A 23,910-nucleotide genomic window follows, 5' to 3' on the forward strand; every position below is an offset into this window, starting at 1 on the left:
TCATACTTAGAATTCAGTCTGCATACGTTACTTGTTGTTATGTCAAGCATGCCTTGGGCAAGCTTCCAGGTTATCAAGAACAACCTTTGTATAAAAGGTATGCACAAAATTTAAATATTTTAGTAAACCAATTCCATTCCTTGTCTTTCAGTTCAATAGGCTCCTCATAACAAAGGCTTGATAATAAAAATATAAAAAATCGATATGCGTGAAACGTATATATAGCCATAAGTCATTTTGTGATGTATCGGTGGTGGAGTATCCCAGTGGACCAACAGCCTTTGATACCAGCATATTTATAAGGTCTACGAGACAGACAAACTATAAGAAATAGGAGTAGAAGATAAAGTCATATTTCTTTTTAAATGGTGAACATCACGAATCTGAGAAGAGGACCAAAAAAAGCGAATACAAGAAATAAGGAAATAACAGAAGGGTGAAACAGGGAAACACATAACCTAAGCAGATAAAAAGAAGAGTAAAATCACAGAAATTCATAGGGACAGATACAAGTAAGACAATGTCAGTCTCCTGGGGCCAGTCGGTCCAGTGAACCTATCACACACACCCTCAAGTGTTGGTGCTAAAACGAAAATCATCCCCAGATAATGTTTTCATTACATTGTAGGGGTGTATACAATGTCTAAATATTGTAATTTTACGCTTTAAGTTGACCCATTCTAGGTTATCCCTTTCTTCCCCAGAAAGTGCCCTGTTTTGCTGATGTGTCCCCACTTTGAAAGACGCCCCGCTGACTCTGCCACAAAACCAGTCTGGATCTCGTTAGTTGTAGCTCCCCCCCCCCCCCTGTTCTGGTCATCTGATGACTATCAGGAAGAGGGAAGAGGGAATTGTCTTCGAGTTTATTCATAACTATAATAGTTTGTCCATTGAGGTAATCTATTATTCGATTTGCATCACTGTGTAGTGTGGGAAGTTTCAGATGGTCAGTTATTTTGTCATGTTAGACCTTTTTAGTCTTTTATTATATTCTTCACATTACACTGCATATTGACCAGTATTCAAAATACCCCTGGACATGTTGGCATTCAATCGGTTAATGCAGAAGGTAATTAGATCAAAGTGTCAAAGGTGTGCATGAGCCGGCTATCCGTTCACAAACTGACCTGAATCCGCCGGATATTATTTTTACCGTGATCGAGGTTAAATAAGCGACATGTACTTCGAGGTTCCCATCAAATCTCTACTGATTGATTCGTCTTGTTTGTCAAATTATTTTCTCTTCGCTAAGTTCATAGCGCTTATGCCGTTCATAATGCATAAACACCCCCGCTGTTTTGACATTTAAAGATACGATGTCCCTTTTGCAGCCAACATCAAATTACTGTATGTAGAACTTTGCAGGAATTATGAATATGTCATGTATGTCCTATCTGTGAAATTTAAACGTTAGCAGTGTCCTAGTATTCAAAATATGCAAGGAAAACTGTGTACTGTCTATACTTCCCTGTCAGACACTATTGAGTGACTGACTGACATCATTCTTCTTTGGTAATCACATGCAAAAAAATGAGCTGTAACAGGTACATAAGCATTTGTCTACATCAATAACCCACCATGTATAATGGCCAAAATTAAACGGATTGAATCTTTGTGCAGCACAAAATATACGACCATTCGGTACATGGGACTATTACTCAGGGGATTGCTATCATGTATGTATATTCGACAACTAAAGTTCGTTATTTTCAAACCCTTTCGTTTTGAGGGAAGTTCTAAATAAGTATTGTCTTTCAAATGCCTTTGAAATGTAACCTTTTCATTTTGTTGACCTGCAAATGAAACATAGTACATTTAAAGTTGAGTTCTGGTCATGCGATTGCATTGTGTACTGCAAGATTCTGGAATCATCAAAATGATAAGAAATTGAGCCCAGTCTTGGTAAAGTTACAAGCAATATACACATACAGATGTATATGAGGCTAAACGAACTTGTTGCATAAAAAGCCGTCCATATTTTATGATGTTGCATGCCATATTTAGAATATTACGGCATTTGAAGAGCGATGCTTTTCAAGGAACATTTTTTTATCTGATGTTCTTCCACACTTGCATAATACAATGATAACGCCCACAAATTATTTCTCACCTCTTCCCAGAACTCAACGTTTTCTTTAAAGACGTGACCAAAAAAATGAGCAATCCTCGAAAGGTCCTCAAAGTATTTCGCTAAATAAAGCCTTGTTGACTTCCAATCTTTTTTTGTTTTTGTTTTTTGGTTTGTAATGCAAGGTATATGGAAAGAACATACGTCAGCCCCGCCCCCGGAAACTGGGCTACTCCCCCTAATAGTGCACATATACAATGTGTTTTGTCTTTTACGAAGAATTGGCCAATCATGACTCGACAATGAATAATACAATATGACGTATACATCCCACTCCCCCCCCCCCCCCCCCGCCCAACTCGCCACCATCACTAAAAATGTTGTCAAATCTAGTTTAACCAATCATATCTTTCGGATTACTGGATTATAATCATTTAATTCAGTGCCAAGAGAGAATCTCTTTATTTGCCTCTCAATAATGTTGGCGGAATATAAGGGTTATTTAAACTTGCATAATAGCACATGAGAGAGATAAGTAACGGAGCTCGAAGCTGAGACTAATAGTTTAGGAGTCGTATCTGGACAAGGTTTGTATGTCATTGTGATTGAGGAACTCATTGACCATGGACAGACTGAACCGTCTGGTGAAGCGGATCTCTATCATCATGCTATGGGCAATAATCATCATGGTGGCAGGTAAGAGTTCTATATCATTTTTTTTGTTCTTCATTTCATTTATTTTTTATATTTCTCATATAACATAATACATTTTTGTTTGTTTGTACTGAAATTACAATCAATATTACATAATAAATAACATAAAGATAAGTGGTCAATATAAAGTACTGATTTAACTTAGAGAAATATGATGGGACCTACATGAAAGCAAGCTTGTAAATCTGTAGGCCTAGGTGAAATGATTTGTGGTAATGATTGGAGGACGAGTTTGAATAATAACCTATCCAAATAAATTAAAAATTAAAAATTGGAAGAAAAAGAAACACGCGGTTATGTTGTTTATATTTTCCTGCCTTTTCGTACGATTTAGACAAATGAACATCTACGGTTCAGCTAGTAAACGAACATTTCAGATAATAATATAATGACTACATTTGTACATATATTCACTGTATAGATACACACATACAAAATGACGAAGTTAGCAAGCGCATTGTGTCAGCCGGATATAAAAAGAAAGGGTGATTTTTTTTTTTTTTTTAATGTAGACGTATTTCCGAAAGCACGACAGCCAAACCCAAAAACGCTTGCAAGTAAAAGTTGTACATTGATATCAACTACACTGTCGCTCATATAGTTGAAATATTTTTTTAACCTCAATTTATGGAATTATTTTGACAATGATTTATTCCTAAAAGATCTAGATAATAGTATACATTCTCAGATTTTATTGAATAATATTTTGCCAGTGTTTTTTTGCGTGATTGCTAAATCATGTGTACGCTACTATGCTTATCAACTAGGGGACCTACGCCATTTAGTCATAACTGACAGTAATGAGGATTAATGCCCCACAAAAGGACACTAATATAGCACATCGACACGGTTTTGATACTGGGGCCTCACAGTAACGAGGCCATTGCTTTGCCACTGAACCATGACTGTACGCAGCGGGGGCTAGGATAGGGTGCAGTTCCCACAAATAAAGCAAACAAAGAAAATGCAATAATTTCCCCCGGTCCCCAACATAAAAAAATATTCTGTGTGCCCATGCCTTGAGCCATAATGCATGGCCTTAAGCCACAATGCACGGCCTTACAGAGGATTGTTTTTCTTTACATCCGAAAGAGCACCCAAGCTCATGATAGAACCAATAGTTTTATTTCAAAAAAGAAAGAAAAAAAAAACTGAGTGAAAAATGCGTTGACTATAGAATACAGTAGTTGATACTTTTTTCATATTCTCATTGTTCCATACTTTTACATACTTTTTCACAAAATTATAACTTTCTTATTAGTTATCCGATTTTGCTCAAACTTTTTTTGATTGGTTTGTCTGATTTTTTTGCTTCTATTGAAATTAATTTATTTTGGTCCTTTAAAATGACGATCCTTATACTTAAGCCAATGAAACTTGACAGACACATGTATCCAAGCACATGACAAATGTTTGCCACATTTGGTAGAATTTGACGCAGATGACAAGACACCCTACCGTCCCCCCCCCCCTTTTTTTTTGCAAGCGTATTCTGGTTGGCCAAATGCAGGGCATCTCGAAGCCGGATGTTTCTAATTTGTCAGGGGGTTGGGCATTTTACACGCCCTTTTATACTCTGCATAAATGTTAGTATGGACGGCTGTTATAGTGCCGCAGCGCGCGTCACGACGTGTTCTTCATGTACCGAAGTCCCATTGCTTTACACGCAGTGCTTGCGAGCCCTTTCCAGTTCCCTTCCTCTATTCCAATTCCTTTCAAACTTCTTAGGCGTAGTCTCTAGCATCCTATCAAGGTCACTAAATTCTTCGTTCTCCAAAATCACACATGTGTGACCTTTAAGGCGCCATTTTGTCCGTTTCGGGCTGTTTTGGGGGCCTTTCTTTCGGCCTACCTATCTCCACTATCGCAGCAAGTACAGACTAAATGCATCCGCATCGTTCTGATACGATTGCAGTAATTGTTTTTTGTTCTTCATGTGTTTTTTTGTTGCCATATTCTAAAAGTAACGCAAATTTGTGTAAATAACACACATTCATTCAAATGATGTAAATTTGTTATATTATTAAAGTGAATTTGCCTCTAACATTGTCTTTTTTAAAATACGAATTCTTTTACACTAAGTGTAGTGTAGTCTTTCAATTCAATGCCTTCAAACAAATTGATATGAACTACTCATTTGATTGATTATGTCTCTGTTAATAATATCCACGTTTACTTTTACAATTTACTTTGTGAAATTACTGCAAAATGTTAAATATATGTGAAATGTGAAAAATAAAGTGGAACTAGAACTGAATTTATAGACCAACGTGACTTGCTGTAAAATTGACCCTCTTTTAAAGTGACTCGGTAACATTGTTGAAGGTTGATGAAAAAACTGCGTAATTTGTGTATGAAATGTTACTCATTATATTCCTTATATTGTACTATTAGCGTGCACACAGTCCTGAAAAAAAATCTCAAATCACAAAGATTTTCATTTTTTGTAAAGGTGTCACTGGTCAACATCCTTTAACAGTAAATTTTCCCAACCGTTTTTCCATGAAAATAAGACATAAGACAGGGTTTAAAAAATCTTTCAACACTTAAATTTCTGGAATGGTATAAAGAGCCAATTCATAGATTTGTTACGATTTACATTCACCTAAAATGTAATTAAATTGTAATGTAATCTCTCTTTCTCCTTCCCTTCTCTTGGGTGAGTGTGCGTGTGTGTGTGTGTTGGATGTGTCCGCTTGTGATTATTTTCAATGTTTTACTTATAATTTGTTAATTTTGTAAAAGGGGTACCAGTCCACAAGATCCTTTTTGGTTGCCCCTAACGATATGTTAATTTTATACATGTATATGATTATGTCAATATGTTTTATTGTATTGTACTATTTTGTTTTTATATCGTTGAATAAAGATGAATTGAATTAATATAGTTGGGAGAATTAAGGAATCGATCAGATCAGTTTTCCCAATTTTAATCATTAATAACGGTTTGTTTTCACTCAAACTTTCAGATTATCTTTAATTTTACATCTAGCATTGAAGTCATTACAGTAGCACTATTTGCTCTCATCTGAACAATGTGCCCAAGTCCCTTTGATGATACATTCATCTCTATTCTCTAGTGAGAAACAGATGGGAAACATCCATTTTCAATTCAATTTAATTCAATTTCAATTCAATTTTTTCAGCCAATAATTAAAAAAAAAAATTAATCACACTGGTAATGGTACAATTATTATATGATGACAGGCTATGGACCCCCTGAGAAGCAAAGCTGGTAAATGGGGCCCATCAACATACAATTACATACAAATATAATAAAACAATACTATAACAAACAAAACAAAAAAGAGTTTACAACAGACTTAACTCCGTTTCGTTGACAATCAGCCATGCATGAAGTCTTTCGTTTACGAATATAATAAAAACAGGCGCGGATCCAGGATTTTCCAATAGAGGGGGCCGGAAATAGAAAATTGCGCAGACCGTTTTTTCAACTCAACATACCAATACTGACAAGGTCATATAAGAAGCACCATACCCAATTTTTGAAATTTTCATCGGGGGAAGGGGGGGGGGGCTATAGCCATCTTGCCCGAAAAGGTTTTTTTGTTTGTTTCACAATTCGGTTAGTGAGCGAAGCGAGCGAGAAAAAATTTGAGCATAATATGTATTTTGTGAAAGTGTTATTTATCACCAAAATAAACGAGAAAGATATCAAAATTCATATTCGGGCAGGTCGCTGTCCCCCCCCCCCTACCACCATCCATTACGCACGAAGCGCAGAAGCTTTGATGTTTCAGGAAATTATTAGAGAAAGAAGAGGATTCGTTGTACCATTCTCGACTCTTAATCCTAATTGTCTGAATTCAGTTCCTCCCACCTCCCGCGCAAAACGCGGAAGCTTTGACCTTTCAGTAATTATTAGAGAAAGAAGATGATTTGTTGAAACATTCTCGACTCGTATTCCTTGTCTGAATTCAGTTTTCCCTCTCCCGCGCGAAGCGCGGAAGCTTTGATTTTTCATAGTTTAATGAATTCAGTCTCCCCCCTTGAAGCTCGAACTTTCATAGTTTAATGAAATTATCAGAGAAAGAAGATAATTCGTTGTTCCATTCTCGACTCTTAATCCTTCTCTGAATTCAGTTTCTCCCCTCCCGCGCCAAGCGCAGAAGCTTAAGGTTTCATTAAATCATTAGAGAATGAAAACAATTCGTTGCACCGTTCTCGACTCTTCAATCCTTGTCCCCCCCCCCCCCCCCCCCATCGCGCGAAGCGCGGAAGCTTTGACGTTTCATTAAATTATTAAGGAAAAGAAGACAATTCGTTGTACCATTCTCGACTCTTAATCCTTGTTTGAATGCAGTTTTTCCCCTCCCGCGCGAAGCGTGGTAGCTTTGATGTTTCATAAAATTATTAGAGAAAGAAGATGCTTCGTTGTACCGTTCTCAACTTGTCAGAATTTTCAAAAATGTTTTTTTGTCTGCTCCTTTTTCGTCCTATGTCCTCTTACTGCCCCTACCGCCCCTGGCTACGCGCCTGCTTTAAAGGCAAAATGAAACAATTATGATTGTGATAGAAGCAATAATGTAGAAATGAAAGAAGTTTTGTGTTATCGGGCGAGGGCCAGGGCGTAGCGACCGAGCGAGATTTTGCAATGTTGAATGCTGAAATTAAGCATTCTAGAAAATCCCTAAGCCCAATATGTACGTTCTTTCCGCTATATTTCTCCCTATCGGGCCCAAGATTGCCGCCCCTGTCCATGATTACTACCAACATGAGTTCAAATACAAGCACAAGCGAGGGGGGGGGGGGGGGGCTTTCTTCTTTTTCTTTTCTCCTTTTGTTTCTCTCTCTGTTTCTTTTCTCTTCTTTCTTTTCTCTTCTTTCTTTTCTCTTCTCTTTTTTTTTCCTCTTCTCCTTTTCTTCTTCTCTTCTCCTTTCTTTTTTCCCTTCTTTTCTTCCTCTGTTTTTTCCCTTTTTTTTGCGCCGCCAATAGGGGGGCCGCGGCCGTTTCGGCCCCCCCTGGATCCGCCACTGAAAAACATACTATAACAAAAAAAACAAAAAAAAACATATTTGTATATTCATACTTATTACAAAACACTTAAAAATATCTTGCAAACACACTCAGCCATACTCACTCACTCACACACAATGCACTTTAAAGCATATTATAAAAGAGAGACAGAGAAATAGTGAGATAGAGAGAGAGAGTAGAATATTAAAAAGAAAAAAGGAAGAAGAGAAAGCACATGAACAAAGCGAAACATGATATTAAAATGTATAGTCCTACCTAGTTTTACAAATTAATAAATACTTCCCTTTTGCACATAACTTTAAATCTAGACAAACTTGATCTTATGTCCTCGTTAAATAATTTAATTTGCTTATTCCCACATTTCAAAATGATTTCAATGCATGGGTTGGACGTACAGGGGTTTGTGTAATAACATTTTTTGCCTTGTGTTATGTGAATGAACAGATGAATTACTAATAAACATGTTTTGACAAATGTGCGGAAGATTACCAGTGTGGAAATGATACATAAATATACAAGTATTAAATAATAATAGGTGGACAAGAAGAACCCTCATTCAGGTCGAGGGTTCGAATCCCGACATGGCACTAATATCCTTTGTCAATATATCAACCTGCACTTGCTACATACCACTCATATGTTAAATGGGTACCCGGTAGGATGCGGCCGTCAATGTTCGTCAAACAGTTTTTGGGCGTCAAGTAACACCTGGCTGGAATGCTCCCCAGGGAGTGGAGATTGTGCACACAGCGTGTGCGGGTAAGCACTGAATCCAATGACCGGGGTAATAGTATATTTTTAAAGCGCTAAAAGACTTTTGTATTAAGCGCTATATAAAACCTAATTATTATTATTATTTTTATTTTTTTTAATTATTATTATTATTATTATTATTATTATTATTATTATTATTATTATTATTATTTTTCTGCTAAATCATACTTTCGTATGAGAACAATACGTTGAATATGTTGAAATTCGAATCGCCTTCTTTTCAAGTATTTTCATTTGTTTTCGATGAGACGAATATGAATTTCCCCACACTTTATTTCAGTAAGACAAATGGGGTAATACTATTGAGTTGTATAATAACATTAGCACATTTCGGGGAACGGTTAAATATAATTTTGATAATACCCCAATAGATACTTTCAAAGTTACATCTTTAATGTGGGTTTTCCAATCCAGGAATTCGTCTACAGTAACTATAGTATTTTGAAATGTGAAATATAGTTTAAAATTTAAGTAAGTGTTATTAAATCTTATGAGGACGACTCTTTCAATGCAAAGGAGTAGGAATTTACATTCAGCACTTTTAGCAGTATGTCAGGAATCACTTCTGGTGCCAGTAGAATCAGCTGCCCCCTACGGCTCCCACTGGCCGTCCAAAAGGCCCACTGGTCTATTATCTTCATTATTATGCAGAGAGGATATTACGATTAGTTTGTTTTACCTGACTTCTAAAAAAGTATGTTTGTGCTTGTAAGTAAGCAACCAAGGGGCGGACGATTTCAAGTCCTCCCAGGGGGATTCGGTAAGGAGGTTTAATACCTTACCAAAGAGCGCTGGCGCATCGACCTGGTTTCGAATCCGAGACCTCCCGGTTACGAGCCATTGCGCCAACTAATCAATCATTTTGATAACGTAAAATAATCTGATGTTTTATTTCAATTAGGACTAACGTCTGGAACCAAGGCTGCGTCTGCCGGAAGTCAGACAGGTAATGACTGTCATTTCATTTGATACTGCTTCCGTTTATTCCAAGCTTTTCAAACTTTTTAGGTCGAGCATGTAAAGAGCAATGCATGAACCCGACCTCAGAAAAAGCCTTTCGGGATACGTTCGAATTTTGAATTTTGAATTTTATTATAGACATCATAAGAATCAAACTTGATGGATATTGTGACAGAAGCGCTTGTGCTACTGTTATTTATGAAAGTATACTGCTATTACTACTTATTTTCCCCTACTACTACTTAATAATAATACTATTACTACTACTACTACTACTACTACTACTACTACTACTACTTCTTCTACCACTATTACTGTTACTACTTCTACGAAGTACTAATACTACTACTACTACTTCTACTACTACTACTACTACTACTACTACTACTACTGTAATACCACTTCTACTAATAGGCCTACTACAATTAACATACAAAAACAAATACTACTACTATACTTCTACTTCTACTTTAATACTTCTAATACTATCTCTACTATAATACTACTACTACTAATAATAATGTTACTACTACTACTACTACTACTACTATAATACCACTTCTACTATTATTATACAAAACAAATACTGCTACTACTACTTCTACTACTACTATTATTACTACTACTTATAATACTATACTACAACAACAACTACTACTACTACTACTACTACTACACTACTACTACTACTACCACTACTACTACTACTACTACTACTACTACTACTACTACTACTACTACTACTACTACAACAGCTACTATTAATTATACTTTTAATACTATAATACTAATACTGATACTACTACTAATATTCCAAGTTTCCAAAGGTCTGAATTCTACTATTACTATTATCATTAATTGTATCATTATTGTTATCACTATTGCTAAAATAATTGTTATTTTTATTATTATTAAAATTCTTATTCTGATTATCATCATCAATATTATCATTATTATCGTTGTCAGAGTGGTTGTTTATATCTTAATGTATATCTATTACTATTCTACCGTCATCAATGTGGAATGAAAAAAGCGCGAATCACAATACAATGAGATAAGTTTCCATGACTAATTGTTGGTGTGATTATGTTGAACATGTTTCTAGGTGGTAAAGTAACGCTTGATGAAGGGGAATCTTTCACCATCGAAACGGCAACTAACCGCTTCGGTAATTATGATGACAATCTGGATATATTGTGGAAAGTGAAAGTCCCTGAATCATGTGATGTTCTCATCGTATTCGAGTACTTCACAACACAGTTTAGACAGGATTTTTTGTATATTGGAAATGGAACGAAGAAATCAAAATATCCGGTAAGAACCGTCATTACTGTATTCAAAATGTTCCGTTCAATCATCCTTACCATATATACATGTATAACATAAATAATAGTAAACCTAGTAACAATAATGAAGATCTTGATGATAATGATACACATAATAGTAATAATAATATTAATAATATGGATAATGATAATTAAAATGATAATAATACTGATAATGAAAATGATAATAATACTGATAAACATAAAAATAATGATAATAATAAGAAGGATGATATTAAGAGGAATACAAGTGCTGATGATAATAACTGTTTCTTATATTTCGCCTAAACGTGACCGACAGATTTCATGTTAAATATAAACCGGGTCACTTCAACTACGATTCTGCACACACCTTTATTTCATAGTATAACAAATATTTCATTTCATGTTCTTCCTAATAATATAGACATGGGCTTTATTTGGGAGTACCATACCATCTCAGATCAGGATGAATTTCTCTGCAGTATGGATCAGGTTTAGCACATCAGATTTTGCAGGATATCGTGGATTCAGAGCTAGCATCACACCTCAATGCAGTCAAGGTAACATACTTATACAGTGACGTAGCTACAGGGAAGGGGCACGAGGTCACATGCACATACCCCGAAAAGAAGAAAACAAGGGGAAAACCCCGAGAAAAGAGAGGAACGGGAAGGAGAGTGGGGGGTGGGGACGATACTAGATACCTATCACCACCTTCCACCCCCGTCCTCCTAATCAGTACCTTTGTAAATTACAATTTCATTTTCCAAAGAACTTCTGGATCATGTCATTTGTATTTACTTTGTTTTGATTTGTACTACTTCTCGTGAAGAAATAAAACATTTCATGAAACAAAATATTCAATGAGCGCTGCACTCACTCCATGTGACATGTAAATTTGGAGTTGTGATTTTCCTTTGACTTGGGCAGTGTTTCATTAAACTGTCATGATTCCAAGTTCGCCGACGACTCACTGAGATGCGTGTATTATATTTAACACATGTTTCAATAGGTTTTGGGTAAAATTTTCCGAATTTGTTATCTAGTGGTTCATACAGTCTTCACTACCCCCAATGGATGCAAACCAGTTCCACCCAAACTGCAATGTCATTCCGGAGATCAAGATTAATCAATTTTACCGACATTAAAATAGGTCTACATGCTTTGGTGCAATGTCCCTCTTTTTTAATTTTAATTTTTAAGTTAAAGTCTACGCATTGATTGGCGTAATATATTAATTATTAGGCCAAGGAATGCTACTAAAATCCTGAATTTATAATACTATATTTACGTTTGTTTCGTAGATAATACAACAGTCGACACGGTGGGTAAGTTCTTGAAATGTAATTGTTTTTTTGTACTTATCAACATTGGCCTATATAAAAAGCACAAAGGATTATTTGCTCGCCCCTGGAAAAAATACCAATTGAGAAAATAGAACACCTCACTTTTCAGTTAAGTGAGGAAATCGTTGCCAGATACATAATCCTCAAATTGATATTTATACCTTATACACCAAGGACATTTCCTGAAACATTTCCTGCTCGTCCTTAAAGGTAAAGACCAGTATTGGAAACGCACCAATTTCAAAAAATGAAATGGAAGCTCTCATTACCAATCATGTGAAAGAATATGTTTTGACTAATACATGATGATAACAAAATTTGCAGGGAAACCGCCTACTTATTCATATATTTGGTAAATTTGTTTCTCTCATGGACTGTGAGAGATATAGGTTAGTCCCATATACATCTTTCTGTGTGTAGTGCTTGTAACTTTACAAAGAATGGGCCAAATTTCTTATCATTTTGATGATTCCAGAACCTTGCAGATGCTAGATGCTAGATGATCAACCTTTTCTGATCGATTCCACAACGTTTCTTTCACAATGCAATCGCATGACCATAACTGGTCTTTAGCTTGAAAACAGTCATGAGAAATACCTGCATAAGTTCATAAATTAATACTCTAATCATGAAATTAAAAGTTTTGCTAAAAAGTAAGGTAATAAAGATATACACGCTGGAATATAGTTATAGTTGTAATATTACATTTACTTCATTGTAGAGTGTCAGGAGTCTCAATTGTTCAGACATTAGCACTATAGTGGGAACTTATTACTATTATTATTATTATTATTATTATTATTATCATCATTATTATTATTATTATTATTATTATTGTTATTATGATTATTAATATTAATATCATTATTATATTAATGATTTGTTTAAAATTATTATTACTATTATTATTATTACGTTAACTGGTGTATAATTATACTAGGATTCTCCATACCTCTAATAATGTTGGATCTCTTCACGTCTAATTTGATTAATTTCTTAGGTTCTGGATTTCAGGCATTGGATGGAGAAACGTATCAGATCGCTTCACCGAACTATCCAAACAACTTTCCTCCAAATACAAGATTAACATGGGCCTTTCAGCTACCAAACCCACAAGAGTGCAGAATCTATGTCACCTTCTTAGACTTTGAAACTGAACAAGATAATGATCAGGTAATAGTTAAATAGCATTTGATCTGCGATATACCAAATTTGTTCTACATCACATTAAAGAATATCTTTGAATAATACAAAATTGCATTGTACTTATCGGAGTAATTTGAAATGATGAAGTAGAAGCGAAAATCAACTGGGAACTAAATGAGAGCTTTTCGTTAATTTCATACCATTTACTTTATCTTTACTAATAGATTTTAGGAAGTTTACTAGGAATTTTAGAAATTTCTCTGATCATAATTGATGAAAATATAATGACAAACAAAACAATGTCCCATCAAAGCACGGTTCATTGAGTGTCTGTCAGTCGATAGTATGTTCAAATGTAGTTCAGATGGAGAAAAAAGAGGATGGGGCATGAGAGTAGTGTATATGAGTGCGTTCATGTCTATTTGTGTGTTGTGCGTGTGTGTGTGTGGGGGTGGATGTGTTTGTTTATGCGAGTGTGTGTGGGTGTGGGTGGGGGGGGGGGTGGGTGGATGTGTTTGTTTGTGCGTGCGTGTGCGTGTGTATGTGCGTGTGTGCGTCTGTGTATGTGTGCGTTGAGTTTGTGTAGGGGGCACTAAACACTAAACAATGCCCATCGGAATTTGTAGGTTGTTGATCATTTAACATCTCAAACAAACCTGACAAAGTTGATGAGCCTAATGTAATTTACTTTTTCCCCAGCTTGTGTGCCTGTGGGCGGGTGTAGATGTGGGTGAAGGTACGTCTTATCGCCTACTCATCAAGGAAGCTTTAATTAGACCCCATTCCAGAAATCAATCATTATATTCTCTTTGTTGCTGTTCTTCAGGTGATTATTGGTACACAGGGTGTTAGAGTCAAAGAAACATTTTCAGGAAGGGGCGTACTGCTGAACTATCCTTTCCTGGTGCAATCAGAAGACTCTTCGACCCACGCTTATGTTCAGTTTATATCATCGGAAACATCGCCCACGGCTCGTGGTTTTATGGCTAACGTCACAGCAGATTGCGAACCAGGTTGGTTAATTGATTGATCGGTTAATTGATTGATTGATAGTTTTTTTATTGACTTACGTTTATCTAGACCACAGCATCGAATGAGTTATATTCAAATTATAATAAGTAAAATGGGCAAGATAAAAGCATGACCCCCTCACAGCACTCTGGTCATAAGACCTTAGAAATTGATTTTGTCGTAGAATTTCACGTAGAACTGAGTCGGATTAATAAAACATTTCAGATGCAGACGAATAAATATGCCATCTCGCAGTACACGAGATGAATATTTTGTTCTTATTATTGTTCTTTTATTATTCATCTGTTCATCCATTTTTTGTTTTGTTTTAGGATACCACCTAGACTTGAAGCGCAATGAGACATATCGGCTGAAGACGTCGAACTATCCTCTCTATTACCCGACAGATAGTGACGAGTCTTGGGTGATAAAGGTTCCACAAAGCTGTGACATTCTCGTAGAAATCGTTCGATTCGCTACACAACTCAACCAAGATGGTCTTCATATCGGAAAGGGATATAATATGTCTGCTGATGAAGTAGGTTCACATCAAACACATTGCGATGGGATGGGTGTTGGAAAAAGCCACTTTCGAACATGCTTTAAAAACAATTATAAGTGATCTTATATTTCTTTTAACTATTTGACAGCACAATTTGTTTAAATTAGGAATATTTCATAAGATTCATGCATACAGTATATTGTATACATTTCACTAAGAGTTCCTTAACATGTTCGATATCATGTGGAGACAAATGGTACATAGAGTGAAATGAAGATTGCAAACTTTTTCATTGGACTCCCGATGCATGCACTAACTACCTTCCTAATCTTAATTCCTGCACGTTCAATAACGATATCGAAATGATGTCACGTGTGCAACTGGCTTTTGAATATTTTGGGGCTTGAAATTGTTCATTTGTGAGATTGAAACGATTTAATATATCTCTTTACATTATATTTTTCAGCTGTTTTTCTTGTCTGGAAACTCGGTGCCGAGATACCTTGAGGTAAAGTCTAACCTGGCTTGGGTTAGATTCACATCAGATCAGGATGATAGCTCCAGACATCACGGCTTCGATGCTCACGTCACATCTACTTGTAGAAATGGTTAGTCTCTTGTAGCACTGGCGTAGCGTCAGTAGTGCCATGAAGGGGCACTGGCGCAATTGGGAGGCGGGGGGGGGGCAACGTAAATATTTGGTACATAATTAAGCAATTTATCAGGGGAGGGTCGAGTTATCCTTTCCTTACATTGTCTGTCCCTTCTCCTCTCTATCCCCACCCTTCTTGACCTTCATAGTGAAGGGGACGTGCCTCTGCTCGCACCCCTCCCCGGTAAGTCAGCCACCGTCATTGGGTGTCATATAGGTTTTAATTATTTGATTATTGCTTTAGAGGTAATTGTGAAGTCTTCTTATGAAGATACCAAGATAATCTTTGTCATTAGTTTTAAACCTAACATTAGTCGTCCTTATCCACTGTATGAAGATAGGTGTCAACTGGTGGCATCAAGGCTATAGAGCAACTTCCAATCCTCCTTGTTAGAACAGTATGTAGTTGGTTATCGGCATAGCTTGAAAGCTGATATAAGCCTTATATATGCATTTATATTCCAAATACTCTTTGACTGATAAGGTTTTCTTGTTCTTGTCTTTGTACAGATGCCGCGATCGAGCATAGTTTTGATACGAGAGGTAAGTGCACGCTGTAAACCTTTGTTATATATTTGGATTTCATACGCTTGCCTTGAAGGTAAAAGCTTGCCAGAGGTTTATCCAACCTAGCGTTATATACCATGTATGTCACCTGCCTTCTCTTTTACAGATAGTAATAGACGACTTAGATATTTCATTACTAGCTACATGTCGCAGAAGTATCCATTAATTTGAATGCATTAATACTCTGCCAATTAAACACCAGTCGGCTAGGCTTACCGCATAGCCCTGATAATTGTCTGGCCCTACGATGCATTATCTCACCTCCAATTTCCGTTGACACACATTAAAGGTAATACAAAGTTTTGGGAAATTTATAAATTGGGTGGATAGTGATTCTTTGCCATTTTGATATATTTGGATGCCCCTGTGGATGTTTTATAAGCACTAGAAAAATTAGGCCCTAAAACACTTCTGCTTTCGAGAAAAATTGAATATACAAATTTACCGGTGCTCCCGGTAAATTTTGATAAATTGCCATTAGCGCCTATACGGCCATACAATATTAGCTGCGACCATGAAAATCTCATAATATGTAGTTGTGATATATAATTTACGAAAGGGAAGAGCTAATCGGTCGATTTTAGTCAAGAAACACTGTCTTATAGCTTAATTAATATCTTGACCTTGAGAGGGAGCTATACAGCATAAAGAGTTTATTATTTACAATTTCAAAACTTTAGACTCGTTTTCAACCGCGACAACGATCAGTTAATATTGTAGAATCGCATTTGCTTCCATTATTTTCATTTGAACCAAATTCATGACCACATACCAAAACTTTGTATTACCTTTAATAATACGTTTTCCCTCAATGTATTCAGGCACTGCTGTAGCACTGTCTAACGGTGATATTTATTCCATATCATCACCCAACTATCCAAATGATTATGGGAACCAACAACACATAGCATGGATGTTCAGGATACCAGATAACTGTCAGCTTAATATCGTTATGAATGACTTCCAAACAGACGGCACTGATGACAAGGTTTGATTCGATTTCATTAAACTTATCTTTTTATTTATGATTCCTTGAAACCTTGAAATGATATTCCCTTTCAGCAGCTCCTAGAAGCTTCTTGGGGATGAGGACATGATGTCCGTCAGTTTGAGATGCCATGGTAAACGATAGCTCTATCACATAATTATGTAGATTCAAATGAGTCTTCGTTTGTTCGTTTGTTTGTTTTACCTGACTGCTTTAATGTATGCTTGTAAGTAACCAACAAATAGAACGACGGCGTTAAGTCCTTTCTGAGGGACTTGGGAATGATAACTTTTTTTTTTACCAAAGAGCACGAGCGGTTAAGAGGCCACTACTCTACCAATGAGCTCTGCCATTGTTTTACCACTGAGCCATCGCGCGTCTGAGTGTGCACCGAGCGTCTGAGTCTGCACCGAGCGTTTGCCTCTGTGTTTATTGCATTTGGGATCGGACAGGAGGCTGCATCACATGAATGACTGTATGGAGTGCAGCCTCTCTTGATACATAAGTAGAAGGTTCCAGGCTCTTACACAATATGTTTGTGTAAAAGCCCGACAAGTGTTTCTGGCATGGTGACAATTGGAAGTGGTTTGTTTCATTGGCAGTACCAAAGCTCTCAATTTACATGAAGGAAACAAATATGCACAACGTTGAAAAGAAATCGGAATGCGGCTAACGGAAGAGTAGTTACAATGTTATGCAATCGCACGCACAATTTTGATAACGTTTTGTCCAAAACAAACTGAGCATGAATAACCAGAGTTGAGCAAAGAATGTTTAAAAAAATGTTGTACATGATTTAGAAATAAAGTCATATAATATGTTAGTCGGTAATTGTCGGTTTGACAGTTACTAGCATTGTAACACGATTTTGAAGGTCTCGTGGTATAGCGGTTCATTCACTTGCCCCCAAATCCAAGGGTTGAGGGTTTAAATGCAAGCCCGGCACAAACGTCCTTTAGCAAGATATTAATCCACATTTGTAATTGGACACGCTGCCTTAGATTGACTTAAAGGGATAGTTGAGTTCTTGTTTCAGACCGCAAATGCCTTCAAAGTACATGGTTATTGCTCTTATTCTTATTTATGACATTTCTGGTGCTCTTTTAGGACCTAAAATTGCTATGAAAGTAATTTTTTACACCAAAATTTGTGATCTTTAGCCAATACGATTGTACTAATTCAGCTCGACTTAAAAAAAAAATACGGTGACCGTTAATTAACTAATTAATTAATAATAACAATACACGAGCCGACTGGATGTGCTTATTACAACCAACACGAAAAAGCCAACAAAAATCCAACATCGGCCTTGGTTGGAGTAAAACGTATAAGGCGCTCTTTTGTTTTTTCAACGGCTGGTTCAAATTATCGAATATTTGTGGGGCACCGCCAAATATTAAGAGAATCTTAGTGGCCATGTTCTGTATGAATGGTTGCGAGTAATTTTCAATTTCACGTTTTAGGTTACAATCAGGACACCGGAATCTGTGGTCAGTGAGTTTAATGGTGACGCCATACCCGAACCAAGCTTCATCAATTCCACGGTGACAATCGTTAAATTCGACAGCGGTTTTAGTGGCACGTCTAGAGGATTTCAAGCTGATATCTCTCCTATATGTGACAGTAAGTATAAACAATCTGTGTTGGTGTCGGGGCTAACTCTGAACTATAGTACCAACCATTCCGGCGGCAATTCTGGGACAGTTGGTATTTTATTTGTAAGGGACGGTGGAGGTGTTGTCATCATAATTGATAACTGATAAGGTCCTAGAATGTTTGTTTGTTGTGTTTCTAAGGTAAGCATTTATCTAATAAAAATCAAAAGCCTTCTTGTAATTTAAGTTTGATGAGAGTTTCAATTTTTAAGTTATTAATTTATATGCAAATTATTCCATTTTTTAAAAAATCTTTAGACATCTCAAACATGTTTGTATAGTTAAACAAAAATAACGACGACACTAATGCTCGCCCTTTTTTTTTCTTCTCTCTCTCTTCCTTTGTCTTCTCAAAGTCATTACTACAGAGACACCTTCAACAAGTAAGTTTATGCTGGATTATTTCGTTTCAAGCTTCATTCTTAGTAGAATGAAGCCTGTCCCAAAAGCGTAACCCGTCAAGCCTATTTATACGAACCCGTTGATTTACATGATTTAGAACTGACCATCTAGATAGTTCACACATAAAAGAGGTATGAAGCTTAATGATAGAGGTGAGTTCTGGTCATCCGATTGCATTGTGAAAGAAAAGGTGTGGAATGTATCAGAAACAGTTGATCATGTAGAATGTAAGTATTGGTGTGTACTGCAAAGTTCTGAAGTCATCAGAATCATAATACATTTGGCCCAGTCGTGGTAAAGTAACAAGCAATGTACACAGACATATTTATATGGGACTACACAAATAGTGTCAGGGCTACTAACCTTGATTTACTAATCTTTCTATGGTCATTACTCAGCCAGTATACATTTTCTACTAAAATTGTTTGGCACTGTATGACTTTTATTTGTAATATTGAGCCATTCAGTGTAAGTTTCGTTAGATTCTGTGAGAATTTTTTTTCCCTTTGTTTAAAAAAAAACAAAACTCACCTTTATCTTTAACCGAACACCCCTTACCCATTCAGATCTCCTGAAAGCAATGCTCTGGATCTAAAAGACATTTGTTATGTTTGACCCTTAATGATTCAACAGTGCTTGATTTAAAGGGATGGTTGAGTTCTCGTTTCAAACCGTAAATGCCTTCAAAGTACATGGTTATTGCTCTTATTCGTATTTGCTGGTGCTCTTGTACGACCTTAAATTGCTATGAAGATAAGTATAGACCCCAATGTATGAAATTTATCCAATACGATTATACTAATTCAGCCCCACTTTAAACAAAAATATGGTCACCGTTAATGAATTGATTAATTAATAATAACAATATACGTTTAATACATAAATGATATTTATACTAAATATGTTTCCACCAAATCCAGGACCCCTTTTTCAGGATTAATACATGTAACCAAAACATAGTATTGTTTTGATGAAGTTTACATTTTAAGGGTAAAAGCTTCTTTCCTCCACATAGTTTCTCCGGTCATTCAACCAATCGAACCCCTCACCGTTCTACGAGGTCAACCGACTCGTGTTATGTGTACTGTAATACTCGGTGACCTCCCTATTCACTTCCGCTGGCTAAAAGATGGAGATGTTATTCCTCTTGGAGTTGGAGTTGAGTTTGTAAATGGTGCTTTCTCTAGCTCCGTAGTGATAGCTGATGCTTCTATTGTACATGATGGTCGCTACACATGTGAAGCAAGTAACTTAGCTGCTGCAGTCAACTATACAACAGCTCTTACTGTACAAGGTGGGCCTAATTTGCAATATTTAAAAATTGGGGGAAACAGTTACAAATTACATAATATATAAAAAATAAAAGAGGCATTTCGGCGAATATTCTGGTTTGGTAGGATGGATGAATTAACCAGCAATGTGAGACTTAAAACCACTCTGAGTGCTGGGAGCCCACCCCCCCCCCCACACACACACACACATACACCCACACACATTAGAGGTAAAAAAAAAAAAATCTTTGAGTGACCGGTTTTACCATACCTGTGTTACCCAGTAGACTGTAGTGTTATGAAAACCGCTTGGCAAACGGTTTTCAAAATTTGTCAAAAATATCTTGATAATCAGACAGGCGATCGGCTTGTAAAAGTAAAGAAGTTCCTGACTGACCTAAAGGTTTATAATTATCATTGCAGTAGAGCTAAATCCTTGATTTTGTTTCAGAATCTGAGACAAATTTACCGGATCCTTTGAAGGAAGACGTTATTTTATTTGTTGTTACAGAAAACCTGGTCGAACTGGGACGTGGCGATTCGTTGTTCGTCAAGACACCTCAATATATATGGGCATATTTTGGGGACGTAGTAGGTTCCTATACCTGGATTGTCAAAGCTCCGCAGAACTGTACTGTCCGGATTGAATTTCGTGGCCTTACAGCGACGGTACCCGGAGATGTTCTGGAGATCGGATCAGGATACAATATATCTACAAATCATGTAAATAAACTTATTTGTTTATTTCTTTTTCCAGGTAGATAGTGAAAATGTATAACAATGTGTAGGGATCATGGGTGTCGATACTTACGTAATACCTATTCATCAGGGGGGGGATGAATGAATAGATCATCCCCCCTGATGAATATGTATCAGTGACAGATCGACACCCATGGTAGGGATACAAATAATGTTCAACTAAAAAAATATCTGAATGCAATCACGCAGTGCCGTACCATTACACAGTATCATTGGAAAGCGTACTTAACACTCTACCTGAAGTATTAAAAATCCCGTGGGGGTTTAATTGTGTGGGGTTGGTTTTTTTTTTTATTTGACCCCACACAGTTCGTTAAAACATCAAGTTATTGGCAAAATGGTAGTCAGGTACAGGAGGGAAAGAAAAGTAATTAAAAAAAATAACAACAATTCTCGTATTAATGATGCAGTGTAGTCTAATGTATGTGTCACTGTTTTCTGTGAAATTATCCTATTTTCGGAAACGAAAAACTAAGTACAATGTTCTTCTGGCAATTTTGTTTCCTCATCTTTACTTTTCAACCTTTGTTCTTGTTTTTCTCTATTGATATTGCCTAAGGTACAGTAATTGCTATCGTGTTATTGGTCCATTATAGATTTGGAACTTGACTGGAACTGAGGCGAACATCCCGACGTGGTTCGAAATAGATTCAAACGTTGTGTGGATGTGGTTTAGACCAAACGACCACAAGATTCCTGCATCATCTGGATTCAGTGCCGTTCTAAGGCCTACGTGTGATCAAGGTATGTTAATATACTGGTTTGAAATGCTAGAGCGCCATATGGCCACATGTGTACCACCACAAATATTAGATATTTTGACAAATTTGAAAAAAAAACCGTTGAAAAAAACGAAATAACGCATTTTACGTCGTATTTATGCCAATGCCGATGTTGGCTTTTTGTGTTGCTTATAATTATTACGCACAACCAGCCGGCCCATGTATTGTTATTTTTAATCAAATAATTAATTAACGGTCAAGGTGTTTTCTTTAAAGTGGAGCTGAATTGGTATGATTGGATTGGCTAAATTTCACACATTTTGGGGTTTAAAATTCCCTTCATAGCAATTTTAGGTTCCTAAAGGGCACTAGAAATGTCATAGATAAGAACAAGAGCAATGACCATGCACTTTGAAGGCATTTGCTGTTTGAAAACAGAACTCAACTATCCCTTAATGATTAGGTATAAAATAACACGTAGTTGCTTTAATAGAAGGAATTTTCTGCGTCATAGTTTAAATTAAATTTGTATTTGAATTACAGTTGACTGATATACCTTTTTTCTTGGCATCACAAACCAACGTAACTCTTTACTTCTTTCCTAATTTTTCTCTCAGATGTAAACGCCCAGTCATACATTGACACGAGAGGTAAATATACAGATTATCAAGCTTTATTTCCCAGGATATTTAGTTCTTACATATCTAGAAATTAATCTATTAAAGTTGATTCGTATGCAGTAAAAATTGTTGTGTGAACCAGCGACTTGTAATAAATCAAACCTTATTAATAAGAATCTGGATAAAAAATTTGCTGAAGACGCTCAACTGTTAAATTAAATCCCTACTGCACTACTTATAGCTACTTGCGCCCTCTATACAGCCGAAAATGCCTAAGCGGTACCCATTGATCCCCCATGATGCCCTTTTTCTTATGTTAATTGAGAGCTTATTTGATGAGATAACCACCTGCAATTGACCTCGCAGGGATGTCTTATCCCTCCATGCCATACATGTGCAGAGGGGCTTTAAGAAAGTATTCAACCGATAGACGCAATGAAAGAAGTAATAAGATAGACCTACAGTAAAACTGATAAAACAGTTATATTCAATTTGTACATGGCCTCTTAAAAAAAGAAACAGTCGAAACACTGAGAGATCAACGCTAATAATATGATGACACATGCATGAAACTAAAGGTTTCCTTCTTTTTTGTGAAAGACCTTTACAACAAATCATTGTAGAAAGCTAACGTATGTCTCATTCTTTTATCCAGGCTCTGGTGTATCACTATCAAACGGGGATTCCTATACCATAGCTTCACCTAACTTCCCTCAGAACCATCCTACTTACACGAGTACAATCTGGCTTATCAAACTCCCTCAACCTGATTGTCAACTTACCATCGATTTTGACAATTTTACAACAACATCGGTAGATAACATGGTAAACGATCTTACTATTCATTCATCCTGCGTTTTACTGAATGGTTATCTGGGGCAATGTCGTAGCGTGAGTCTTGGTATGGAAGGGCGGAACGGGAAGGGGGTGCACCGGCCTGAAAGATTCTCTTATGCCCTCTTCCTAAACCGAGTCTTTCATCATGGACTGAATTAGTAGTCTGAGTGTATTTTTTTGGTTTGAATTTAAATATCAGGAAGACATTTGGCTATGTTAAGCGGGACTGCAGTACTTGTAGCTAATTGCGCCCATCTATATAGCCAACAATGCCTAAGCAGTACCTGTCGATTCCCCATGGTCCCCTTTTTCTTATGTTAATTGAGAGTTGATTTGATGAGATAGATACCTGCCAGTGACCACGCAGGGAGGTCTAATCCCTCCTGGCCAAACTAGTGCAGATAGGCTATAATATCTTCTAAAAACTTCATGATTTGAGAGATAAAGAAAGGGAAAGGATATTGGGGGATGGGGTTTCATTTTATGTCTGGATGGGCGCTGCTTACCAATAATCGCTTTTTTGTGTAAATGGGGGCATCATCCCCTGCCCTTTCCTAAACCGTATTATTTTAATCAAAATGTTGAAGACTTTTTTTTTTACTATGTGGTT

The 23,910-nt window shown here is 36.5% G+C and overlaps 1 protein-coding gene across 2 annotated transcripts in view; it reads left to right on the forward strand.

The window, feature by feature from the left end:
* LOC583105 (cubilin) overlaps positions 1 to 23,910 on the forward strand; it is a 49,173-nt gene that overhangs the window by 13,997 nt on the left and 11,266 nt on the right. Inside the window, exons 1-18 of one of the 2 annotated variants that reach the window (XM_030994667.1) lie at positions 2,635 to 2,764; positions 9,457 to 9,501; positions 10,621 to 10,829; positions 11,247 to 11,382; positions 12,127 to 12,150; positions 13,169 to 13,341; positions 14,141 to 14,327; positions 14,658 to 14,863; positions 15,294 to 15,435; positions 15,990 to 16,022; positions 16,868 to 17,034; positions 18,498 to 18,657; positions 19,046 to 19,072; positions 20,107 to 20,385; positions 20,874 to 21,085; positions 21,718 to 21,865; positions 22,461 to 22,493; positions 23,119 to 23,288. In XM_030994667.1, coding sequence (XP_030850527.1) covers positions 2,692 to 2,764; positions 9,457 to 9,501; positions 10,621 to 10,829; positions 11,247 to 11,382; positions 12,127 to 12,150; positions 13,169 to 13,341; positions 14,141 to 14,327; positions 14,658 to 14,863; positions 15,294 to 15,435; positions 15,990 to 16,022; positions 16,868 to 17,034; positions 18,498 to 18,657; positions 19,046 to 19,072; positions 20,107 to 20,385; positions 20,874 to 21,085; positions 21,718 to 21,865; positions 22,461 to 22,493; positions 23,119 to 23,288 — 2,424 coding nt within the window. In that variant the 5' untranslated portion in view covers positions 2,635 to 2,691. Of the gene's footprint in view, positions 1 to 2,634; positions 2,765 to 9,456; positions 9,502 to 10,620; positions 10,830 to 11,246; positions 11,383 to 12,126; positions 12,151 to 13,168; positions 13,342 to 14,140; positions 14,328 to 14,657; positions 14,864 to 15,293; positions 15,436 to 15,989; positions 16,023 to 16,867; positions 17,035 to 18,497; positions 18,658 to 19,045; positions 19,073 to 20,106; positions 20,386 to 20,873; positions 21,086 to 21,717; positions 21,866 to 22,460; positions 22,494 to 23,118; positions 23,289 to 23,910 lie in introns of those variants that run through there. The other variant, XM_030994672.1, reaches the window with a different exon arrangement.

The sequence above is a fragment of the Strongylocentrotus purpuratus genome, unplaced genomic scaffold (genome assembly GCF_000002235.5).
Source record: "Strongylocentrotus purpuratus isolate Spur 01 unplaced genomic scaffold, Spur_5.0 spur5_contig_851, whole genome shotgun sequence".
NCBI classification, from domain to species: domain Eukaryota; kingdom Metazoa; phylum Echinodermata; class Echinoidea; order Camarodonta; family Strongylocentrotidae; genus Strongylocentrotus; species Strongylocentrotus purpuratus.